This window comes from Pseudopodoces humilis, chromosome 22 (assembly GCF_049639895.1).
Source record: "Pseudopodoces humilis isolate 2021_Gansu_Grassland_sample_001 chromosome 22, ASM4963989v1, whole genome shotgun sequence".
NCBI classification, from domain to species: domain Eukaryota; kingdom Metazoa; phylum Chordata; class Aves; order Passeriformes; family Paridae; genus Pseudopodoces; species Pseudopodoces humilis.
In genome coordinates, this window is record NC_142221.1 from 6,220,219 (window position 1) to 6,242,418 (window position 22,200).

The window sequence follows — 22,200 nt, forward strand, 5'->3', positions numbered from 1 at the left end:
ATGAAGGTGCGGTGCATGGAGCAGATGCAGGATGAGCCCCATGGCCACATCCTGGCCTTGCTCCCTTCCCACTGGGCCATCCATCCCTGTGGGATCTCCTCCCTGCACGAAGCCACCGCCAGGCTGGTCCTGCTGCTCAGAGCTGCTCAGGCTGCTACTGCCCATCAGCAGGAGCAAAAAAATCTCATGATGTCTACTGCAGCTCCCAGGAGTCATCAAGGGCATGATTCAGTAAGAAAAAAAATCAACCCAGGAGATCCCTACCCTAAATCTCATTCTTTTTTCTCAGGAAGAGATTTTAGAAAGAGAAAGCTTGCCTGAACCATACAGGTAACTGATGGATAAATACTCCCCTGATATTTTACACCAACCCTCACCTAAAGCTGCACATTAAATTGTATAAAAGTGATTTATTTTAAGAGCCAAACTTGGCACAGTAGAAAAAAAAGTCAAGGAAGGCATAAGCAAAGACCAGAGTCCTCTGCCCTATTAATTTATCAGCACAACAACAAAATGGTAAATATAACAAGAAAAGGCCTGTTTTAATAGAACCTACACAGCACAGAAGAGCTAATGTCCCTCCCTGTGACACACAGGGATGGACTTCTGTCACCATATGAGCCACTGCTGCTGCCCAGCCCTGCCTGCCCCGGAGATGTCCAGTCTCCATAGCGCGGGACACTTCATCTGACCCCTCTGCCAGCTGCTTACTGCTGGCTAACACAGTATTACTGCTCTTTGTATTAACAACCCTCATTGATACAGCTGACCCCCATTTTAGCAATATCCCAGTGTTTTAACCTGCCATTGTGCCAGCTCAGGGCCCCATGCATAATGTAATTATACAGCTGTGCAAAGAGACACGTAATTGTAGGGGTTTTTAAAGCCTCGTGTATAATTGTGCTCCAGAATCCCAGCTTTTATTAAAAATATCCCCCTGCCCTTAGTTGGGACGATGACTATCAAACCACAAATCCAGTGCAACTGAGGCAGCAATGGTTTTAATAGGGTTTATCAGAGATTAATCCAAGTCCTTAATCTCTCCTCCACCAAAACCCATCCCCATTTACACCCTTAGAAGAAGTAAAAGAGGAGATGCAACTGTCTGAGCACGGTGTTCTCCGTGTACCAGAATTGAGGTGACCTTTTCCACCTTCCTGCTAACAGCGGCTGCAATTGTACTTGGCCACTTGAGCAAAAACCTTCTCCAAAAATGTGTGCTGCTCAGAACAGACTGAAGCTAACACAAAAATAAGGAGAGAGTTAATACCAGCACTGGAGTGGGAATACAGAGTTGAGAGAAAGGCTTCTAGCTGGAAAAGCACAGAGCAGTGCACAATTCAGGAGGCCCCGCCACTGTGCTTGGATTTGTCATCCCTTCAGACTTATTTTTGCCTTTCTTGGGGAGTAAGAGGGTAAGGTGACAGTGGGATGACTGGCTAAAAGGTGCCAGCCACTAATGAACTGCAGAAGGTAAGTATGTGACCACTTCTAAATTTGAAGCCAAGGTGGAAGAGGGCTGGGGCAGTGGATGGACACAGTGAGAAGTGACACAGCGTGAGGCCACTTTGTACTTCTCCCCTTTCCCAGTTCCTTGGTAGCTGGGTTGGATGGGACATGGACTGTGCCTTCCCAGTGACTCATTTCCCCTCTGCCTCAGCATCACCCAGCCCACGTTCTCAGGGAAGAGCCCCACATCCACAAGTGGCTTTGCCTGGGGAGAGCAATGCTGAGATACACTTGGGGAAAATGTGCATCTGGAGAGGCAGAGGAGAATGGGCCTGGATCGGGGCCCAGCTGCTCACAAATGATGGATGCAGTCCTGCTCCAGCACAGGGTTCCACAGGGAGAGCAGGAGATGTCTGTCAGCGAGGTGCCCACACAGCCCCTGCCCTCACCAGAGACACCTCCACCCCCAGCTCAGGCCACACAGCCTCCAGCGACCTCACACAGCCCCTGCCCTCACCAGAGACACCGCCACCCCCAGCTCAGGCCACACAGCCTCCAGCGACCTCTCCTCTGTCCCTTCAGGGCAGCCCTGGGGAATTCCATCAGGAGCAGAGGGGAGTGCTCCAAGGGGCAGGAAGATTTCCTGCTGCTGGCAGGGATGAGGACAGCAGTGCTGTGCCCCTGCCCTCCCATTGCAGGGACAGCAAAGCTGAGGCCTCCTGTGGCGAGCGACTGCTCCTGGCACCTCGGCTCTTGTCTCTTTGTCTCTCTGGCTCCTCGCCCGCTCCCGCAAACTGATGGCAGAGAACACCCACCCTGTTATCACACAAAGCAAGATCACAGATCAAGGAGAAACTCAGCAGCAGCAGATACTCTCTCTTCTGAAGCCAAACAGCTGAGCTGTTAACCAGCCCGAGCAGCTCCTGAAGCAGCTCGTGGCAGCCACAATAAAGTTTAACCCTTCTCAGTTTCCCACGGTAGCATTAGCAATGATGACCGATCCCGCCAGATGATTACAGGATTTATTCTAAGCTGCTGCTGGGAAACTTTCTGGTGCAAAAGGGACTTTTTTTTTTTTTTTTTTTTTTTTAATCTCAGCTCTCTGAGCTTCAAATTGCAAATGGAAAATCAAACGAACTTGTCTGAAAGGAAAATACATCGGAGCCTGAGGATATGGGGAATCTTGCCATTTCCTCTTGCTGCTAATTTATACCTCCGCCTCTCCCACACTGTGACCCCCCTCACACTGCTTCCTCTGCCCACAGCAGTGCTGCAGGGAGCAAGGTGCCTTCTGAGCTCCAAACTCAGCAAGGCCAAACCTGCTGTGGAAGACTTGAATTAAAACGCACTGAGTACAAGAACTGGTGCTGGAAATTGGGAAATGACTCCTGAATCAACTTGGTCAGATAGCAAAGGATTCCTGTAATTGTTTCCCCAGGGGTGAGTACTCAGCCTGGCAGCAAAGAGCTGAGACTTCCCAGGAAATTATTAAACTGATATTCTAGTGCATATTGACAGATGGACATACCTACTTTAGGGCCTTCCCAAGGTATTTCTGCCCAGCCACTAGTGGCACAGTTCTCCTGTGTCCCAGAAAAGTATTTCAGAGTGCAAAACACTGCTAGGACTGAGGACAGAAGAGAGAACATTATTCTTTCTCAGGTGCTAATGCCTCTGGTAAAAGTCAACTTAAAAAGGTGTTCAGAAAACACATCAAAAGCTTCTCCCCACATTGGCACCAAGTTCTGAGCAGTGAGTGACATTCCCCCTGCAGATAAAGGACCTGAACTGTTTTCTTCCAAGAAGAAAAGGAATATTCCTACAGGAAAAATGGCCACTGCCACAAATCTACCCTTTTAGCCTTATATATCTGGGAAGCACCAGCAAGGAAGGGCTGAACAGCTACAGGGACAGCACTGGAATTCAAAATTCCCTGCTTGGGAGAATAGAAGGAGAAAAAACCCTCATCTTCAACAGCCTGCCCAACCTCTCGTCACCTTCCCATCATTGCCAGGCACTGCATGGCTTCAAAGCCTGCCTAAAACAAAGCTAGAATTTTAGGGGGGAAAAAGCCCCCAGCACTTTGGCTACTTTCTTCTCCAAGGCAAGCTTATCGTATTAAAATTTGGACACGTCTGGGTTTCAACCAGTCTAAAAACAAAAAGCCCTCATAATTCTGGCAGGAGCTGAGCTGCTGGTGGAGAGCCAGCCTTATAACACGATTTCCTCGCTAGGCACAGATGTTTGCTCTGGGTCTGTGTGATACCTATCACACAAAGGTCCTTGTCCACAACTGGGTTCCTCACAGAGAAGCAGCACAATACATAACAAAATATGAATGTTCCAGCTTGATGGAAGCCACTTTTCTATGGAGAAATTTCAGGAACAGGCTCTGCAGGGGGTGCTTTGGACGCTGGAGCAATCCCAGACCTTGGAAGGCAGCCTGAAAGGCTGGGAAGGAATAGAGGGATCACCTACTCTACTACTCACTTTCTATTTTTAAAAAATTATAAAAATACTTGTATATATTTGTACAATCCTAGATCCTTTGCAGCACATTTATCTTGAACACACTAGCAGCTATCTCTCTTCAAAATTAACTTCATTTTACACAAATAGACCTCTCTGACGCTTGGTCATTTGCCTGCAAGATTTCCCTTCAGGGATATTTCTGGTTAAATTACCAAAACAATTTGATCCAATTATGTGAGCAAGGATAAAACTTTCCCCATGCACTATACAAAGCATGCAGTCTCCCCTTTTTTATTATTAATATGGCTCACTCATTAATAGATATTCAAACACGTTGTGTGTTCCTTAATTTATCATGGACTGGCAGCTCAAATAGCCTTTTGTGGTGTGAGGAGGACTGGAAATAGGCACTTCATATGTTTTATCGGCGTTTCCAGTCACCTCTCTTCCCTGCCCACTGATTGAATTGGCTGGGATTGCTTCTTTGGGGAAGGAGCTGGGCTCCAAGACAAACTGCTCGTGCGGAGGATGGCAGCTGGAGCAGTCTAGACTGGGGACGCGCCTGGAAGCACATGTGCCTTGCAGAGAGGAGGGAGAAGGAGCTGCCTGCCAGGCACCACCACTGCCTCTGACCTGGGGCTGCTGGCCCTGGCCATGTGGATGGAGCTCAGGGCCCCCCATCCTCTGACTGGGATATTGGGGGTGTCCTTGACACACACTCTCTGCTCCTCTTATGTTACTCAGTGCTTCCACAGCCTTTCAGTGATCCCTCTGCCTGCACGTTCAGCATAAGGGGTGGTTTTCTTAAAAATAACCCTTAGACTTGTGAAGAGGCTTGGCTGTAGGGGCTATAAAGCTATAGAATTGCAGCTTTATATAGGAAGAGAAAGGTCTGACTTAGGGTATGCTGTGCTAGACCTCAGCCACACCAGGGCAAGGGGTTTAGCACAGCTTTACCTGGCAGACGGTTCTGCTGGACAGGGGAGAGGCTACAGTAGCACCCCAAAATCTCCCTGCCAAACCTGCTGCTGGTTTGACAAGCAAATGATAACCCGTCCACTGGGGGATTCAAACATCCATCACATCACAGCCTTAGTTCAGGAGTTCGACATGCTCACAACACATGCTATTTTTCAGTATGCATTTTTCTTTTCAAGGAGGTTTTAGGCTACTTCCAGCCATGTGCTGGGGTCATGCTGTAGGGCCTGGAGCTCTGGAGCAAGGCTGGTTGAGATGCTTTGGGCAGTGGGGATGATTCAGAGGGACTTTTGCCAGCTGCTGAGTCAGTGCTGCATTACTGACTTCGCACGATATCTGGGTGTCCTTTTGTTATTTCTCCCCTCTGAAAAAACCATAGAGCTGAGATCCCAAATGCTTGTGGTTATTAATGGCTCCCAAGAAATTTTTCTTTTTTAAGAACATATTGCCCTCCTCTCCCCTAGCTGCTCAGCAAACCCATCACTCCTGAAGAATTAATGCTCTGCCAGGAGTTGCATGTGGGATGCAGCATCTCCGTTTCCTTTTGCACAGCATCCAGGTGGTCCTTCAGGACTGATTAATACATGGAGGGTGCTGAATTTTATTCCTAAATAAATCCTTTCAGTCCTTTGCTCACACTTCTCTAACCATCAAACCCTCCCTCTATTGTTGGATAGGGCCTTTCTGCACAGCTAAGATTATTCTATTGGTTATTTTAGTAGAATTCACAAAGCCTCAAATGCAGACACCACAGAGCCTGAGTCATCACTGCCTTGCTCCATGGCTGCCATTGGGATGATCAGGATGAACAATAATCCTTTCTCTCTAGGTAGAAGGGTTCTGTGGCTGCCAGTCTGCCCAGAAATCACAGCCAAGGTGGCCCCAATCCTTGCTGAACAGGCAGAAGGCAGTTCCACCCCGCCACCTCCCTGCCCAGGCTGACAATCTTCCTGAAGAGACCTTGTATCAGGAAGCAACTGGAAAACCTAATTAATCACCTTATCCTTCCCTCGGTGTGCCAGACAGCAGATGACATTCCCAGCCCACAGGCTGCCCTGGCCAGGCCGAGCTGGGATATCACTGACCTCATCAGAAACGCCTGCCCGGCAGCACGAGTGTGGCGCCAGGTAATTACTCAAGCACAGAACATTTATCAGCACTTGCTCTGAAACATGCTCATCTGGCCATGGACGTGCTGCATTAATTTCTCAACATGTCATCCCCATTCTGATCTTTCCTCCTCTTTCCCTTCCCACGTCAGAGACATCCAAGGAAGTGTGGTACAGAGATCTCGGAGTGAGTCACAGAGCTGCTGAGCACCGTGTGGCAGCCAGCTCCAGCCAAGCCATAACCTTTCCCTCCCCAAGCCCTGATTTTGTTTCCAGCAGTCAAAGAGAATAAGGCCAGACAGAGCCTCAGAAAGTTGTCCTTTCCCTCAGTTCAGGACTCCAGTTGTTCTCAGACAGGATGGAAAAATCCTGCCATCTCTTCCCTCAGCCCTCCACAGCCTGAATCCATTTCTATGCTATGATTCACAAGCTTGAGAGAGATTTTCCACTCCAGTTCAATAATAAACTCTTTACATTGCAGGGGCTTAGAGCTTGGTCACCCTCATGACACTTGAAGAGCAAGAAGGTGGCAGAGGTCAGGATTTTGGTGGGCTTGGAGCAGGCACCCAGATTCACCCCTTAAAGCTAAGTGATGCTTTAAGGGAAATGCACAACTGCTGAATTTCTTCTCTTGGAAATATACCTGAAATTACTCTCCACAAAACACAGAAGCCTGCTCAAAGTTCAAATTGCTGGAGCTTTTCTGTCTACTCAGGGATTTAGCAGAACTTCTCCAGGCACCAAGACTCCACCAGGGATGGGTGCCTGCAGCCCACGCTCAACCCCTGCCCAGGCACCACCTTCACCTCTCCCAGGGGCAGGATCCTGGGAACAGAACACCACCCTGGGCGATTCCACACCCAAAGAACAGGAGAGAAATCACCACCCAGCTTTGAGATGGGACAGGAGGAAACACAAACTGCTAAGCTCCCATTGAGGACTTGGGGGCGCCCAACCATTCTGCTTTAGGTGTTACTTGCACCATGGAGCAGCTCTGCAGGGACAAGTGCTGGTCATGCCTTACGCCAGCCTCAATATTTCCACTGTAAACTCTTCTTCCACTATTTTAAGAAGTCAGCTGTAAAAATTCCCTCCAGGCTGGATCTTGGCAACCAAAGGCTCTGTCTGGGAGAAACTTATTTTACATGTACAACCCCTCTCTGCTATTGACAGTTTGGTTTGGAACACCAAATCCCCCTAAAAGTTGGCCAGTTTAAAGATCATGTTTTCATTCTCAAATTCGGAAAAAAAAAAGAAAAAAAAAACAGCTAGCAGATAATTAGTGGGGCCTGAGTGCTTTTAGCATTACAAAACGTGTGTATGCTTTTACAATGGCCAATATACACAACCTGAAAGGGGGTATTTTTTATGTGGAATGCAGTAGTTAAATTTATAAAGGAAACTTTTTGCATGTTTTAAGTGCAGAGTATGAGAAATAAAAAACAGAACAAAACACCCAAGCAGAACTTATACCATAAAAACAGATGAGACTTTGTTTAAAAAAATAAATCCTGAAGCCATCTCTCCACTTGCATTTGCTGGAACAGGGCATTTTCTTGATTTGTGAATATCAGATCAAAACAAATTAATAACTAGTGCCAAGAAATAGTTAACTTGAGGTTTGTTTTTAAGGTATTTGGCTTTTCTGTGGAAGATAAACCAAGGGTGTAGAAGGTAGCCCCAACCTGGCCATTAAAATTTTAGCCAGCAATTTAAAGGAAAAGAAAATGGGATTTCTTTTTTTTTTTTTTTTTTTAGAGCTAACATTAAGCAGCAGCTTTAACCACAAATATTTCATGACATCCACCATCACTGAACACTTGGGTTCAAACTGAGATTTATGCTAAAATTGTGACGATCGGGAATGCAGCACTGCTTGGCTGCCACACTTGGAGAAGCTTCACAGAAACCCTTGGAGGCTGTGATCCGCCAGCCCTTGAGCCGAGCTGTGACGGGGAACAGCCACCATGAGGAGCCTGAACATACCTGAGGTCCTCTCTCTCCTTTCACTCCTGGATATCCCAGTACAAATGGAAACGGAGTGGGTCCCAAGGGGTCAAAGATTTGATAGCCATCAGTGGCAACTGGGGTTGTGAGGTTGAAGGCCTGTGCCCTGGCTCTGGAGGCAGGCTGGGCAGACCCCAGGGGTGGCTTGGTGTACACCAGAGGGATGCTACTGGGATCCACTCTCCTGGTGGGGGACGGCACGTGCTTCTTTGGGATGGGCCCACGGCTTGGGTTTTGCTTTAGGGTAACAAGGTGGACATTGCTCGTTGTGTTATCAGTCACCCTCCTCATTGGCTTTACAGTGCTGGGCACTTCAGGGGGCTCCACGGTTGGTTTTTGGTTGATCTTCTTTTTGGTCTCTTGCTTGGACTCCTTCCTGCTGGCCGTGACCAGGCTCTGGCTCGTTGGTGGGGCCCTTCTGGCAGTGGGAAGGGGAGTTTTCTCCCTGTGTGTGCTGGGAGTGGGCTGAGCCTCCCTGAAGGCTGTCCCTGTGCCCTGAGGGAGCGAGCACAGGGTGGGTACCTGTGATTTGGTACTCGACGGAACAGGTGGGGCCACTGTCACCTTGGTGGCCTTGGTAGTCAGTCTCGGCCGTGATGGTGGGGTTGACAGCAATGTGATGGTTGTTGCACCTGAACCCCTCGTCTTGAGGGGTGCAGTGACCCTGCCAAACTCCACATTTGGGGCAGCAGTGGTCAGGTTTTTCAGACCCTGCAGCAAGGGCTCTGTACGCTGTGGGGTGCTGGGGGAGGCACTGGGGTCCCTGGGCAGGAGGGGGATGAGTGGGGGCAAGTTTGGCCGGTAGGTATCTGCCTGCCTGCACTGTTTTTTCAGGTATTTACAGTAATGATGAGCTGCCTTGGCGGAAGGATAAATATCAAACTGGCAGATGGCTCCTTCGAACTGCACGGAGTGCTGGCTTATCTTCCCAAAGAGGAAAGATCCGTGTGGATCCAACGCCTCGTCCTTTTTAAAATGCAAATCCGCATGTACTCTGCGCTTCCCACAAGAAGTAAATAAAGTGACTGTCTGGCCACGAATGTTGATGGCCATATTGTGCCACTGGCCATCGTGGACATTGTAATCAAAATATACAGAGCGCTTGTGGCCCACATACACGATGATCTTCCCAGGCACAAACTGGACCCCCAGCTGCAGTTTTTTCTTTTTGCTCCTGACAGCAAAGAGAAAAGCGTTGTTGATGCGGTGGGAGCAGAGGCTCAGCACCAGCAGCAGGTCAGAGGTGGAGCCTGCGGGGAGGAGGGTGCTGAGCGGTGCTTCGACACGGGCTCGCTGAGTGAAGATGACCCCTGATTTGAAAGGAATGACTCCTTGAGGAACTACACGTGAGGAGGACCATCCACTCGATGGCCTTTTCCCTGACAGGCCCAGTCTCTGAAGAACATCCACATCTGAAAGGGAATCACAAAGATTATGTCAGGTGCTGGGCGACCCCAGGGCTAGATAGGTGTGGAGGGAAATCAAACCAATCCAGGCACAAAGGTAACAGGATACAGGAAGTCCCAGCTCACATATCTAATCCCACCCTCTCATGTATTTATTCCCATAGCCAGCACAGAGAACTCTTCTCACATTGTGTGAGGAGCAAGTGCATGCTCAACGTGATTACCAGCAATTGCCAAAATGCATCAGCTCCATGGTGCATCTGGTGAGTTCTCCTGTCCCACCAGGGACCAGCTCAGATGTTCTGGAGGGAGCTGACCTCACTACAAGGAAATTTCCCACTGAGCACCACTAGTCCTCTTCCTGGGATTTAATTCTGAGTACTGACCACATAGCTGGAAAGGAATTCGAACAGATTGAGCTGGGATTGCAAAATTTTATATCCCCAGAGGGCAAGTAACAAAACTTCCAAAGGGAGCAAAAGATCTGTCTCTGTCTTTCTCCAAGCTACCAAGCAGCAGCTTTTGATCTTTGGAGAGTTTAGGAAATTGCAGGTGCCTCCCAGCATGAAAAAACTGCACCTAGATTTCAGTGAACTGCTCAAGGCTCTCAGCAGTAGTACTTTTTTTCCCAGCAGATCATCTTACAGCATTAAATTATTTTAATAGTTTGGAACCAGACTTGGTTTGTGAAGAGCTTAGAAATAGGTTACGGCAGCCACTGAGTAGTGGAGGTTAAGATTTGCCTCCTGTATAATGTCACCTAGGAGCCAGGTGCTCAGGACTGGAGGAAAGGGACTGAGACCCAGAGGATCTTTCTCCCCCAGCTCCAGGAGGAATTTGCAATGGACAGAATCCCCTGCTTTCTGCCCCTGAGGTCTATCAGGAGTCACTCACAGCTCAGATTAGCAGGCAACAGCTACACAAACTGGGGCCAGCTGGCAGCAGCCTCAGCTGAATTAGTTAACTGGAGGAGATGCCGAGGTCTACGTGAGCAAAGCTGCAAAGGTAAATGTGCCCAGACCTGAAAAAGGCCCTGTGTTAAGCAGCTAAAGGAGCTCAGCCTAGAGGAAAAGGAGGCTCAGGGGAGAACTTCTCACTCTACAACTCCCTAAAAGGAGTTTTTACTCGGGTGGGGGACAGGTTCTGCTCCCAAGTAACTAGCAATAGGATGAGAGGAAAAGCCCTCAAGTTGTGCTGGCGGTGGAGGGAAGGGGGTGTTAGAATGAAGAGTAGGAAAGATTTCTTCACCAAAAGGTTTGTAAAGCACTGGAACAAGCTGCCCAGTGAAGTGGTGGAGTCACCATCCGTGGAAGTATTCAAAAGACATTAGATGTGGCACCTGGGGACATCTACCTGGGTTAACAGTTGCATTTGATAACTCTAAGGGTTTTCCAACCCAAATGAGCCTGTGAAGGTGATCATGATTCCTGTGACGCCAGTTGACAGTGAGCTAGGATAACTGCACTTCCTCCCCATCACTCCCAGACCAGCTAACTCTCTCACTTCACTGCTCTTTGGGGAAGCCAGTCAGGGCTGTATAACCCAAATGCTAATGTTGCAAGGCAAGAGTTTAACACTCAGAAAGGTGGTGGCTCCAATCATTGCTAACGCCATGGGATTGCAACTTTCCTCAATTAAAATTAAATCAACAGCCCTCCAAAGGAAAAAGAAAACCCACAAGCTCCTTTTCTAAAGGGGCCTTGGTATTTGGCTGCTTTCAGCCTTAACTATTAAATGTTCTGCACAAAGCACAGTATTTGGAGAACTGGCACTTAAAGAGCCCCTTGGTGTTGGCCAGAAGAGTTGTAGACTCAAGCAGTCTGAGACCTGTAATGCTGCTGGCCAGGAAGGAAGAACGATGAGAAAACCTCTGTTCCTTGACTTTGGCAAAAACCTCAGCCATTTTTGTATGTAAGAACGAGTGAACTGGTATTTACTTTGCTTGAGTTTTGCTTTATTCCCACCTTCCTTTTTTAAAGCAGCTTGACTCATTTTCTAGCAGACACTACCCTGGAGAAGGTGTGTCAGATGTAGAAAAGGATGGAAACATTCCCACTCTGTGCAGAGGAGTAATTTATCGCACAACATGTTCAAGTGTTAACGACAGTATTTCTCCCATACTCTGAAATCCCTGGCTCCCCACTGTTTTTATTCCATATTGTCCAACAGGTCTGTCTCTCAGCATGGCCTTCCCCTCTCTGCACTGAGCAGAGGAATCATGGCAGTGTCTTCATTCTGGATAATCTCCAGAGCCCATGAAACAGCAAAGGCCAAAGCCTTTGGCTTTAGTGAACTGAAGTGGGACCCTTGCCACAGACTTCAAAGGCATCAGGATTTATCCCTAAGGAAATAAATTTACCACTTAAGCAAGCAGTTAGTCTCCAGCTTCCAATTTCTAAGTGTATTTTTAGGTTCTCCCTCAGAGGCAGACAGGGGCTGTCTCTGCTAGGGATGCTGCACACTCCAGGAGTTATTTATTTGGTAGCTGCTCTGATGTTTCCCTGCTCAGAGGATGCTGCTGCTGTTTGCAATCCCAATCCAAGTGCCTCGTTAGCAACGGCATCCAGGAGTGCTCAAGGAAAAAAAGCACAACCCAAACACTCCTCTCCCTCAAAACCCACTAAGGTGGAGCCAAACTCTGGAGGCCTACGCAAAATCCGATTAAAGAGCCCTCATGCAGGACACGTATGTGGACTTTCCAGCACTAGGTCCAGGCACAGAGCTCAGGGCTTCTGTGCAAAAAGCCCATCTCCTCTCCATCCCATCCAGCTGTCCTGGGCTGTTGGGGCACATCTCCTGGGATACGGGATGTCATCAACTAATGTAAAATGCAAGGTAATTCTGACTTCCTGAAGCAGCTCCAAGTTTCGCAGAGGATTTTTTCCCCTTCAAACTTTTTCCTCTGGGGATTTTTCCATCAAAACACATTATTTAAAAAGAACATTCACTTAGAGCTGCCTGATCCCAGGTGCCTCAAAGCTAGTAACAACATTCCTGTAGCAACTTTTGAGCAACTGGGAAAAACTCTTCTATCATACTGTCTATGAAGTGAGATACACAGAGATTCCTGAACAACCACAAGATCATCTCTGAAAATGGGGGAAAAAAAATATTTTATTGCTCTCATTCCCATCTCTTTCTTTCCCTCCCCCTTTCCCACACAAAAAGCTGTATAAGAAAAAGAAGCCAAAAGGCAGGAGAGAAATAACTTGCAGCTTCCCAGATTCCAACAGCCAAGATGTGATGCCCACAGCTAAAATTGGGTTGAATAAGCGCAGCAGTTCCAAAAGTTACTGCCCAGACCCTTAGTCAGCACACAGCAAATTAACTCACCCCACAATCTTTTGGATTTGTAACACTTCTGGAAAGATCATCCTCTGTATTCTCTGATTTTCCTGCATACAGGAAGACTCCTAATCCTTAGAGTAACAGCCACAGTGTTTTCCAAAACCCACAGCACTGGCTTAATTTCATCCTCACACCAACCTATGAACAAGTTCTGCTTCTGAATCTCATGTTTGAAAATCCTGGGTGATAACACAGCCTCAAGTCACCAATGTTTTCTTACAGCCTTTACTTCCTCGGAAGGTTTTATTTTCTGGCACCCAGAAGGAAATGCTCTCTCTCACTGTGTGGAAACCAGGCAAGTTTTTAAAAGTTCTTTTATCACAGAGAAAGTATCTCAGAGGGGAGTAATCAACTACACCAAGGTAAACACAATGAGAGTGAAATTAAAGAGTTTGCTTTAATTGATGGTAACAAAAGACATGGCCCCATCCCATAATTACCATAGGAGTAAAATGACAGATAGAGGTGAATCTAAACAGCATATTATAATCTACTTGAAAAGCTAGATGCCAAGACACAGTATTTGTTCTGCCTCTTTATGAGCTGACATGAAACTTGCTCTGAAAACTGCTTGACTAAGTAATTCAGCCAGATGTTCACCTCCTTTGTATGGAGGCAGAATTTGGAAAATATTACATTTTTCAAAATTGCTGATGGCAGGGATCTACTCTCCCCCCCCTCCCCCAGTAAAAAGTGGTCCATGGGCTGGCTGACAGCTGAGTGTTGACCAAATTTCTATTTTTCCTTCATGTTTTAGAGACTGAGATGAGAGCCCTGGAGCCTGCTAGTCCACTTAGTGTTGTCTGCTGACGGCAGGGGAAGCTGTTCACTTCCAGCAAACAGCCGTGTAAAGCATCCATGTGGGAAAGGTGTTGCTATTTTAAGAGGAGAAGGCTCCTTCACAAACAGATATTGCAGAGATGCTCAGCACCCACTACCAGCTGTTAAAGATGAGTTATTTTTTTGTGTGTTTCTGTTGATTTTGAAGCTTTTCACCTTCTTTTGTAGGGTCATTGATTATTGTACCTCAGCCTAGTCCTGCTCCTGGCAGCACCAGGGGGGTGATAAGGACAGGCTGAAGGTGTCACTCTTCTATAGAATATTGCCTTACAGCACAGGGATTGAACCAGATACAGTCATTCTATTTTCAACCAACCCTGTGGGATTTTCCTCCCTTAAATTTGCTTTCACCTTTAGAACTCACATTTTTTCTGTATGCCTGACATCCTCTGTGCTGGCAGGGGCACGCCTGGGGTGCACCAAAGTCAAAGAAAAATCTGTCTGCCAGAGACATTTAATTCCATAAAGCCCCAGTCCCAAGGGGCAGTTTCTAAAAGCAGTTAAGTTCTGGCAAGTGCAGGTAGACGCCAGTGACATTTTAGACACAAAGTGCTTCACTCCCACCAGTTCCACCAGACAGACAGACTGAAAATCCCGTGGGACACGTAATCACCTGTACAAAACCTGGTTCTTTTGCCAGCTGTTAACTGCACCATCTATATCATCCATACTGCAACCATCTCAATAAATGCATCTAACTGTGCTCTGGGCTCAGACATTGATTGCTAAGTTATAATCCTACACTGGTACCATAGCACTTGACTTTTACTTTTGTTGAAAGAGAAACAAAGAAAAAAAGTAATTTACCTTCAGAATTTCCCTGTGTGAATCCCAGGAACCAGGTAAAACACAATATAGTCCAGAGAAAGCAGAATCCCCTAAAATTGGAAGAGAAGAAAAAAAACAATGCATTTCTACAAGAGCAGTAACAAAACCAATTCCATTGCTAAAGGTCTTCTCCTTGGTCCCAAGACTAGCAAAGGCAGTGAGAGTGTCAGCATGACTCCAGGAAGCAGATTCTGGCTGAGACCTTATTTTTCTGCTTCAAAGTCATCTAAAGCCCACTGAACTTCGTGGAGAGGTTTCCCAATGGTATTAGGAGCCTTGAACAAGGAGCAGTGTTTTGAGAGGCAGGGTCATCGCTGCTGGGTCAATCAGTGCCTTTGCTACTGCTGCTCTTTGGCACTCACCCCACCAGAAATGCAAGAGAATGGAGAAATCATTCAAAGCTGGGAGGCCTAAAGCCCTGCCAGGAGTGCACCTGCAGGGCTGTGGGGACACAGGTAGGAAATGGGCTGACACTCAGTGTCCTGTCACCTCAGCAAACAATTCCTGAGCCCTAATGCTTTACTGTGTGCTTAACAATATCCTAAGCATGCAAAATCCCACGTGGATCTGTTTCTCATTTTACACCCAGCTGCAAAGATGGGGGCAGCTTCTGACCACTCAGCACCCTGTGCTGAGCCACTGAGAACCTCCTCACAAGCCTGGTATGGCAGGAAGGTTTAGAAAGTGAGAGATCCATGGACTTCCAACCCTGTGCTCTCACAGACCCTTTCACGCCTGAGAGGGAATCTGACAAACCTCTCTGTTAGCTCAGCTTTAAGCCTTCAAGTGCCACTGAAAACAGCAGCTCAGGGAAAAAACCTTTTACCAGAAAGGTAGCTACACCCCCTCTTCACCCATCAGCTTCCTTGATTTGTAGCCAGCTAAAGAACATGGGAAACTCCTTGGTTAGGCTCACTTAAATCTGTCATTGGAAAGTTTGAAGATTGAATTCCCTCATCTTCTAGAAAGGATATTTAACAGCTTCATCAGCAAAGGTTGCTGGAAGAACTGACAGAAAGGAGGAGACAGCAGTGTGGGACACGCACAGGTTGTCACTTCAGCCCAGCCAGTGTGATCACCGGGCTGTGCAAAGCCAAAGTGCAGCTTGCCCATCTCTCCACATCTGACACACAAGTGATACATCTAACCACACCTCTCCTGCCATCAAGCCTCAGCTTTAGCCCAAGAAAGCATCTTGAGACAATGTATTACCCTGGGCCAGTCCTCCCTGGTGCAGGAGACCCTTTCCCACAGCTAAACCAAAGCCACAGTGATTTACATCAGTGGGGAAACCTGGCCTTCAGTGTAAAAAGCCATCCAGGAATCCAGCCACTAACTAACATTTTAAGGTTTGAAGAGATAAAATACTGGAGTGGTTCCACATCAACTGGGAAATAAATGAGCTGAAGCAATCCATGTCCTCCTTTGCTGTTTCCATTACCCTGACCGGGCTGCGCATTTCAGGAGTGCTGGGACTGCTTTAGTTTATGAAAGAACATCCAGGAATAGCCCAATCCTGCTGCTCTTTTGCCATGTCCTACAACCAGCCATATCCTAACCAGGAAACTCTCACCACGCTCCAGAGAGCTCCAGCTGGGGAGCCTTGGTTCTTTTCTGACAGCTCCATCCCTTGGGACACAGCTGTCAGGCTGAAGGCACTGCCAGGTCCAAGGAGAGCTGCTGTCCAGTACATTCAGGGAGTGGAGGAAGGGAACCAGAATAGGATGATTCTTCATGCCCATCTCTGGCAGTATTTTTGAATAGGATGATTCTTCATGCCCACCTCTGGCAGTATTTTTTTTAATTTTTTTTTTTTTTTTTTGCATGAGAGAGGCTAAAATCCACTTCACAAGACAACCTGAAATTCTGTGCTCGTCTCCAACAGAGTTTGAGATGTGGACACAGCTGCAAGTGTGCATGGAGCAAAGACCTGACTGAGTATCATCATCTGGGCTTGACTGCCTGATGAGAGCACAGGAGGGCAGGGAAGGGGGGTCATCACCAGCAGCAGTCCCTTAAGAACCTGTGATCTGGTGAGGATCAGATCCACACAACCACTGCTGCTCACAACACACTGACGTCCACTTTTTGGATTTTTTGAGTGGTACCATCACAAACCAAACTCCCTGTTGACTGACACAATGAGGAGAGCGAGTCCTGGGGGAAAATGCAGCACGTAATTTCATTCCAGCGACACTCTCGGGCTATAAAGCAGACGAATGCACAGTGTGGGATCCAGCTGGCCCCAGCCCTTCTCCTGGACCCCTCTCATGACCAACACCGTTGAGTTGAGAGCGGGGCCGGGTGCCAAAACGCTGAAGAAAAACACTTTGGCAAAATTTACCAACTTAATGGAAAAAGCAAAAACAGCTTCCAAATGGCAGCCGTGTGAGTGATGGGGCTGTTAATTATCCCAGGATTTTTAATGCAGGCTCTTTTTCCGTTACAGCTCGGCAGGGACAGAGCTGCATAAGCAGCTTGAGTAGCGAGGGTAAAGAAGATTTTTCTCCTTATATAGAGCTATCAAACCCACCTTGCCTTTATCTCAGCTTTTTCCCATGAGCAATGACTTCCACTAAGACTCTATCAAGAGGTACCACTAAAGGTGTTTATTTCTTTTATTCATAGGGCCTGTGAATACCACAAACAGGATCCTGGGGCTGTTTGCCAGGAGAAGAGAATGCTCAAGAGAGATTTTAGAGCACCTTCCAGTGCCTGAAGAGGCTCCAAGAGAGATGGAGAGTGACTTTGGACAGGGGCATAGAGGGACAGGACAAAGAGGAAGGCTTTAAACTGAAGGTGGGAAGATTTAGAATCAATATTAAAAAGAAATTGTTCCCTGTGAGGGTGGGCAGGCTCTGGCACCGGTTGCCCAGAGAAGCTGTGGCTGCCCCATCCTGGCAGTGTCCAAGGCCAGGCTGGACAGGGCTTGGAGCAGCCTGGGATAGTGGAAAGTGTCCCTGCCCATGGCAGGGGGTGGAATGAAGATGAACTTTTATGGTCCCTTCCAAGCCAAACCACTGCTGCAGTCCCTGGGTGTAGAGGTGCCCCACAGCACACATGATGTAAGCTCACATGAGCCTTAAGTTTTCCAATGCAGACACAAACTCCCTTTATAGCAAACTGAACTTACTGACTACAGCTTAATTTTACTTCCCTACTTTTGGCAAACTCCTGTGGATCAGTCCACGGGAACTGACCAGTGCCAGAAGTCCACGGAGAAGTGCAAGAGAGGGACAGAGAAGCACAAACACCCTTATTCCCTTCTAATTCTAATTCTAACCAGACAAGTGCTGGAATAAAGCCCTGCACGGAACTGAGGACAACAGGAACACAACACAGCCTTCAGGGTAAACTTGGTCACAAATTATCCTCAAGGAAGTGCCAGTTTGACAAAGCTGAGGCAACCTGTAAAATAATTGTGATCAGCTAATTCCCTACTATTTCTGGAATTGGTTTGGAGCAATTTCAGCGTTTTTTTAATTAAAAGGTTTGCCCTGCGTTAAAATAAGAAGTCCAAATGATTCTGACATCTTGTTTGTTCTGATGGCAGGTTGAAGCTGAAAGAAATATTTCAAGGGCCCATGGAAGCATTTAATTTTTTATTTTATTTTCTCCCTCATTTACAGTGGGGAAATGGCTTTGAAATTGCAAGCATTACTTCAAGGTGGAAAAACAATTCCCCACCATTTTTCTCCATTCAGGTGTACTTTCTTCCTGTTCAAAAGACCACAAAGCCAGCTGGAGGCTGAAAATTGCTTTTCAAGAAAAGCAAATCTGCATTTCTAGCTGTAGATCAGACAGTGTATCTTAAAAAGGAGAAAATGTACATGTGGCTTAAGATCCTTTGCACGTGACTGGAGGTGATATTCTGTAAGACACCCAAGCAGTTCTGACAGACAACAGGAAGCAAATCACAACCTATAAACTGATGCTTTAAATTGTACTGTGCATCAATTCCATCCCAGCTTTTTGGGGCAGAAATCTTATTTTATAGCAGTAACCTCCTCTGTGGAGCTTCTGGGGCTTCTGGAAATGATGGCATTTCTCCACTCCCCCTCCATTTCTGGCAAGAGCAATGGAAACACACAACTATGTAGATGTCCCCATATTGACCCTGCTCAGTCCTTTTCTTCTCCTCTCCTGCAGTATAAACGAGGTATTGACTTACACCTCCAGGCAAAGATTTTGTACACAGGCAGTGCTGCAAACCCCAGTGTGATAAGGGCAAAGTTTCTGAACCAATTGAAATACTATTAGTTTTTAATCCTCATTCAGCAACTACATTTTAAAGGGAAAGAATTGAGCAGGCAAAGAGATATGGCCCATAGAAATCCATTCTTAAGGTCATTTAAAAGCAGTAAGAAAACAGAGTGATCTAGAAAATGTCAATATTAAGTAAGGAAAAATTAAATCCCTATTCCTGGAAGTGTTCAAGGCCAGGTTGGATAGGGCTTAGACCATCCTGGTCTACTGGGAGGTGTAGCAGGGGAGCTGGATCCATAAAAGCCTGCATTCGATATTTGCTCATCTGGCACCTACAGCTCCTCTTTGGATGTCTCCAGGAGGGCCATTCCGACCTGCAGTGCACAGGAGGTGGGCATGGAGCTCAGCATAGCCAGGGTGACCTCCTGCAGACACCTCACACCGCCTCTCAGGGGGTTAAGTTGGCATCTGCAGGCAGAGGCTGAAGGGTCCCAAACCACTGGTCCCTGTCCCCCTGACTGTGGGGACAGGAATACACAGGAACCAGAGCCTGTGAATTCACTGCCCAGAGCTGAGCTCCTCCTGGTGCCAACCTGCTTCCTCCCCTGAGGGATGCCAGACTGATGTGACCCTAACACCTCCAGGCAGCTCCCAGCAGCTCTCCACAGCCGGGATCTTCCCTGGGAACCCATTACTCGGCCTCCCCTTCTCTCCCCATCCCTGCCTGTCTGGGATATTGACTTTGCTGCTGTGTGAAGTGACAACACTCAGTGCCAGCCCTGGCTTTTGTGTTCTCCAGTAACTGGAGCCCTCGACAAACACAAGTGCTAAGCGTGATCTGTCATCTAACTCCCTTTTTGTCCTTCCAACAAACGCCTTTGCATTCCTTCATTTTGTGAATGGGGTTTGGCAGAGCCATATAGAATTCCCCGTTGTTTCCATTTGCACTTCAGCAAAAGCGTCCATCATTTCTACTTATGCCCCCAACAAACTGGCAAAGAAAGGGAAGGGAAAAAACCAAACCCACAAATTCTGTGTTTGTCCCTGGGCAGAGATTTCCGACAACCTCTCACCACAAACCTGGGCAGCGTTCAGTCAGTAACACAATCTCCATGAACACAAATATTAAGAAGGGCAGATTTTGACCCCTCAACCCATTGCAGAAAGGAGCTGAAGTTGGAGCTTTATTTTAATAAAGCACATGCTCAGACTCCTGGGAATAGCAGGAGAGGGTGGTCCTGGACTATGATGCTGTCTATCCCTCATGGGACACATCTCCAGGTGCAATTGCCTCTTCTCTACCCCCAAGCACCCAGCACACACGTCATTTGCCACCCTATTGCTGAATTTGTCCAGCAGTGCCATAATCTGTCCCCAAACCACCTTCCCAGCTTGCAAGCAATCTTCTTTTCCTCCTAGAAAGAGTCCATGCCTCCTTTCAGGCCTTCCCAGGGGCTGCCCAACCTTGATGGATGCTGTAGTACCACGTGTGCAGCTTTCTCATCCAGCACACAGATGGGCCAGGCAGCCCCAGAGCAGCACTGTGCCAACACTCCAAGGCTGTGACAGCAGGCTGTCACCATCAGAGGTCTCCAGGAGCATCGAGCCTCCTCCATGGCCAGCACCTGGAACTGGGGCTAGAATGGGCAGCACAACCACACTGATACAGCCTGGACACATGCTCGATGTGCAGTGGAATGCAAAGCCTCCCCTATGTTCTGGGGGGCCTCACCAAAAATGCATCAGCAGAAATGACCAAGAGGGGCACATTAAGCTTGAAGAGCCTGTAAAATGTTGTGTTCTTCTGGTTTTACAAACTTTGGCAGCTCAAGTCTTCAAGCATACTCTGTGACTGCTGCTCCTCTCCTGGGGAGCCAGCCCTCCCTCTGTCACCCGCAGGTCTCCTGTACATGCCCCAGCTCCCCAAGCACCAGCCCTGCTCCAGAAGAAACCCCAGGAGCGATGGCACAAGAGGGACCCGCGGTGCCACACAGGAATGCACCAGAACATTCCCATCACAAGCTGCCTTCGGGCGGCACAGCCCTCACCCACGGCAGGAGCCCAGGACACGGCAGCCCGGACAGAGGTGGCTCAGAGCACCTCTCCAAGGTGTCTCCATGAGCCGCGGGGGCGGGGGGATGCGGGGCGCTCTGTCAAACTCCTGCAGCAGAAATCCCTCCGGGAGATGATGCGAAGGACAACAAGCGACCTCTGCTGAGGAGGGACCGCAGCAGCACATGGCAGGGGGACAGGCCAGGGAAGCCCCTGGAACAAAAGGCGCTGGTTCCGAGGCACCGGGACGGGGCAAAGGCAGATTTCCCACGGCACCGCAGGGCTCCGAGCCCGCAGCAGGGCTGTGGCAGCCCGGGACACCCTGAGCAGAACCGGGAGCAGATCTCCGGCAGGCCGGGAGCCACGCTGCCAGCTCCTGGTGCCCTCCTTGCTAAACCTGTGCTCACACGGCTCCGATTTGTCCTCAAGCAGGACCTGGGAGCCGAGCAGGATCTCCGTGTGCTCATCTGTAGCGCGATCCCGGCCGGGCTGAGCAGCTGGTGCTGTGTCCGTGGCTGTGCCAAGTGTCTGTCCGGCACCGCAGCCCGTCCCCTCGCTGTGACACGCTACTCGTGCTCTTTCAAAGGAACCTTTATCTGCCTGCTCCCCTTTGGGCTGCTCCCTTCCTGCTGCCAGCCACCCTTGCACGGCTCTCCCAGAGTACATGCCCAGCTGTAAAGATGTAACTGGGAGATGCTGCAGTGACCAGCGTCTCCAGACACGCCACAGCCACATCCACGCAAAAAAAAAACCCCAAACATAAACCCCACACCACAAGAGCCCTAAAGCACTGAAATTCAGTCCTTGTGAGTATATAAACACACAGAAAACTTGTCAAGGAGAGCAGCTGCAGCCCCTGGGAAGGGGTCTGGGCTCTCCGTGTAACTCCACACACAGACTGAGCCTCCAAAGGGAGCTGCACATTCATCCATCTCCGGCTTTGGGAAAGGGGCGGCAGCAGGATGACCCCGGGGGAGGAGGGGGCTGCCCCCAAATCCCCTCGCCCCGTTCCCCTTCTTTCCCCCATCTCCCAGCCCAGCCGAGGGATCCTGTACACAACTTTTTCAAACTGCCAGGCAGAAGAATCCCAGCCTTTCCAAGGGAGTGTCGGTAAATCATCAGTACATCCGACAACGCAGCCAGAGGGATTAACCCTTTGCGGGCTCCCAGGGAAATAATAACAACAACAAATCCACCCCCAACAAGGCATTTAACAGTGAAAACAGTAAAATTTGGTCCCAGCTGTGGGGGAAGGGGGACGGGCAGGGTGTGTGCCGGGATCTTTTCATACACACACGGATGGAGAGGGAGCAGCGTTTTGTGCGTGCCGAGCACATGAAGAGCTGCCACCGCTCACCTCCGCCGTGCCTCAGCCCTCCGGGCTCTCCCACCTCCCGCGGTCAGACCCAGGTCCCCGTGTCCCCGGCTGAGGAGCAGCAGCCGCCGCTGCCAGGAGGGGCTGGGACCCCCCCGTGCCCGGGCAGGGGGAGGGCTGCGAGGGGCAG

The 22,200-nt window shown here is 48.6% G+C and overlaps 1 protein-coding gene across 6 annotated transcripts in view; it reads right to left on the bottom strand.

Moving 5' to 3' along the window:
* Positions 1-22,200, bottom strand: part of COL27A1 (collagen type XXVII alpha 1 chain) — a 182,150-nt gene that overhangs the window by 114,781 nt on the left and 45,169 nt on the right. For all 6 annotated transcript variants that reach the window (XM_088065669.1, XM_088065670.1, XM_088065668.1 and 3 more), the window contains exons 3-4: positions 14,417-14,487; positions 7,995-9,427 (exon numbers count right to left, since the gene is read on the bottom strand). In XM_088065669.1, the coding sequence (XP_087921795.1) occupies positions 7,995-9,427; positions 14,417-14,487 (1,504 nt within the window). The remainder of the gene's footprint in view (positions 1-7,994; positions 9,428-14,416; positions 14,488-22,200) is intronic.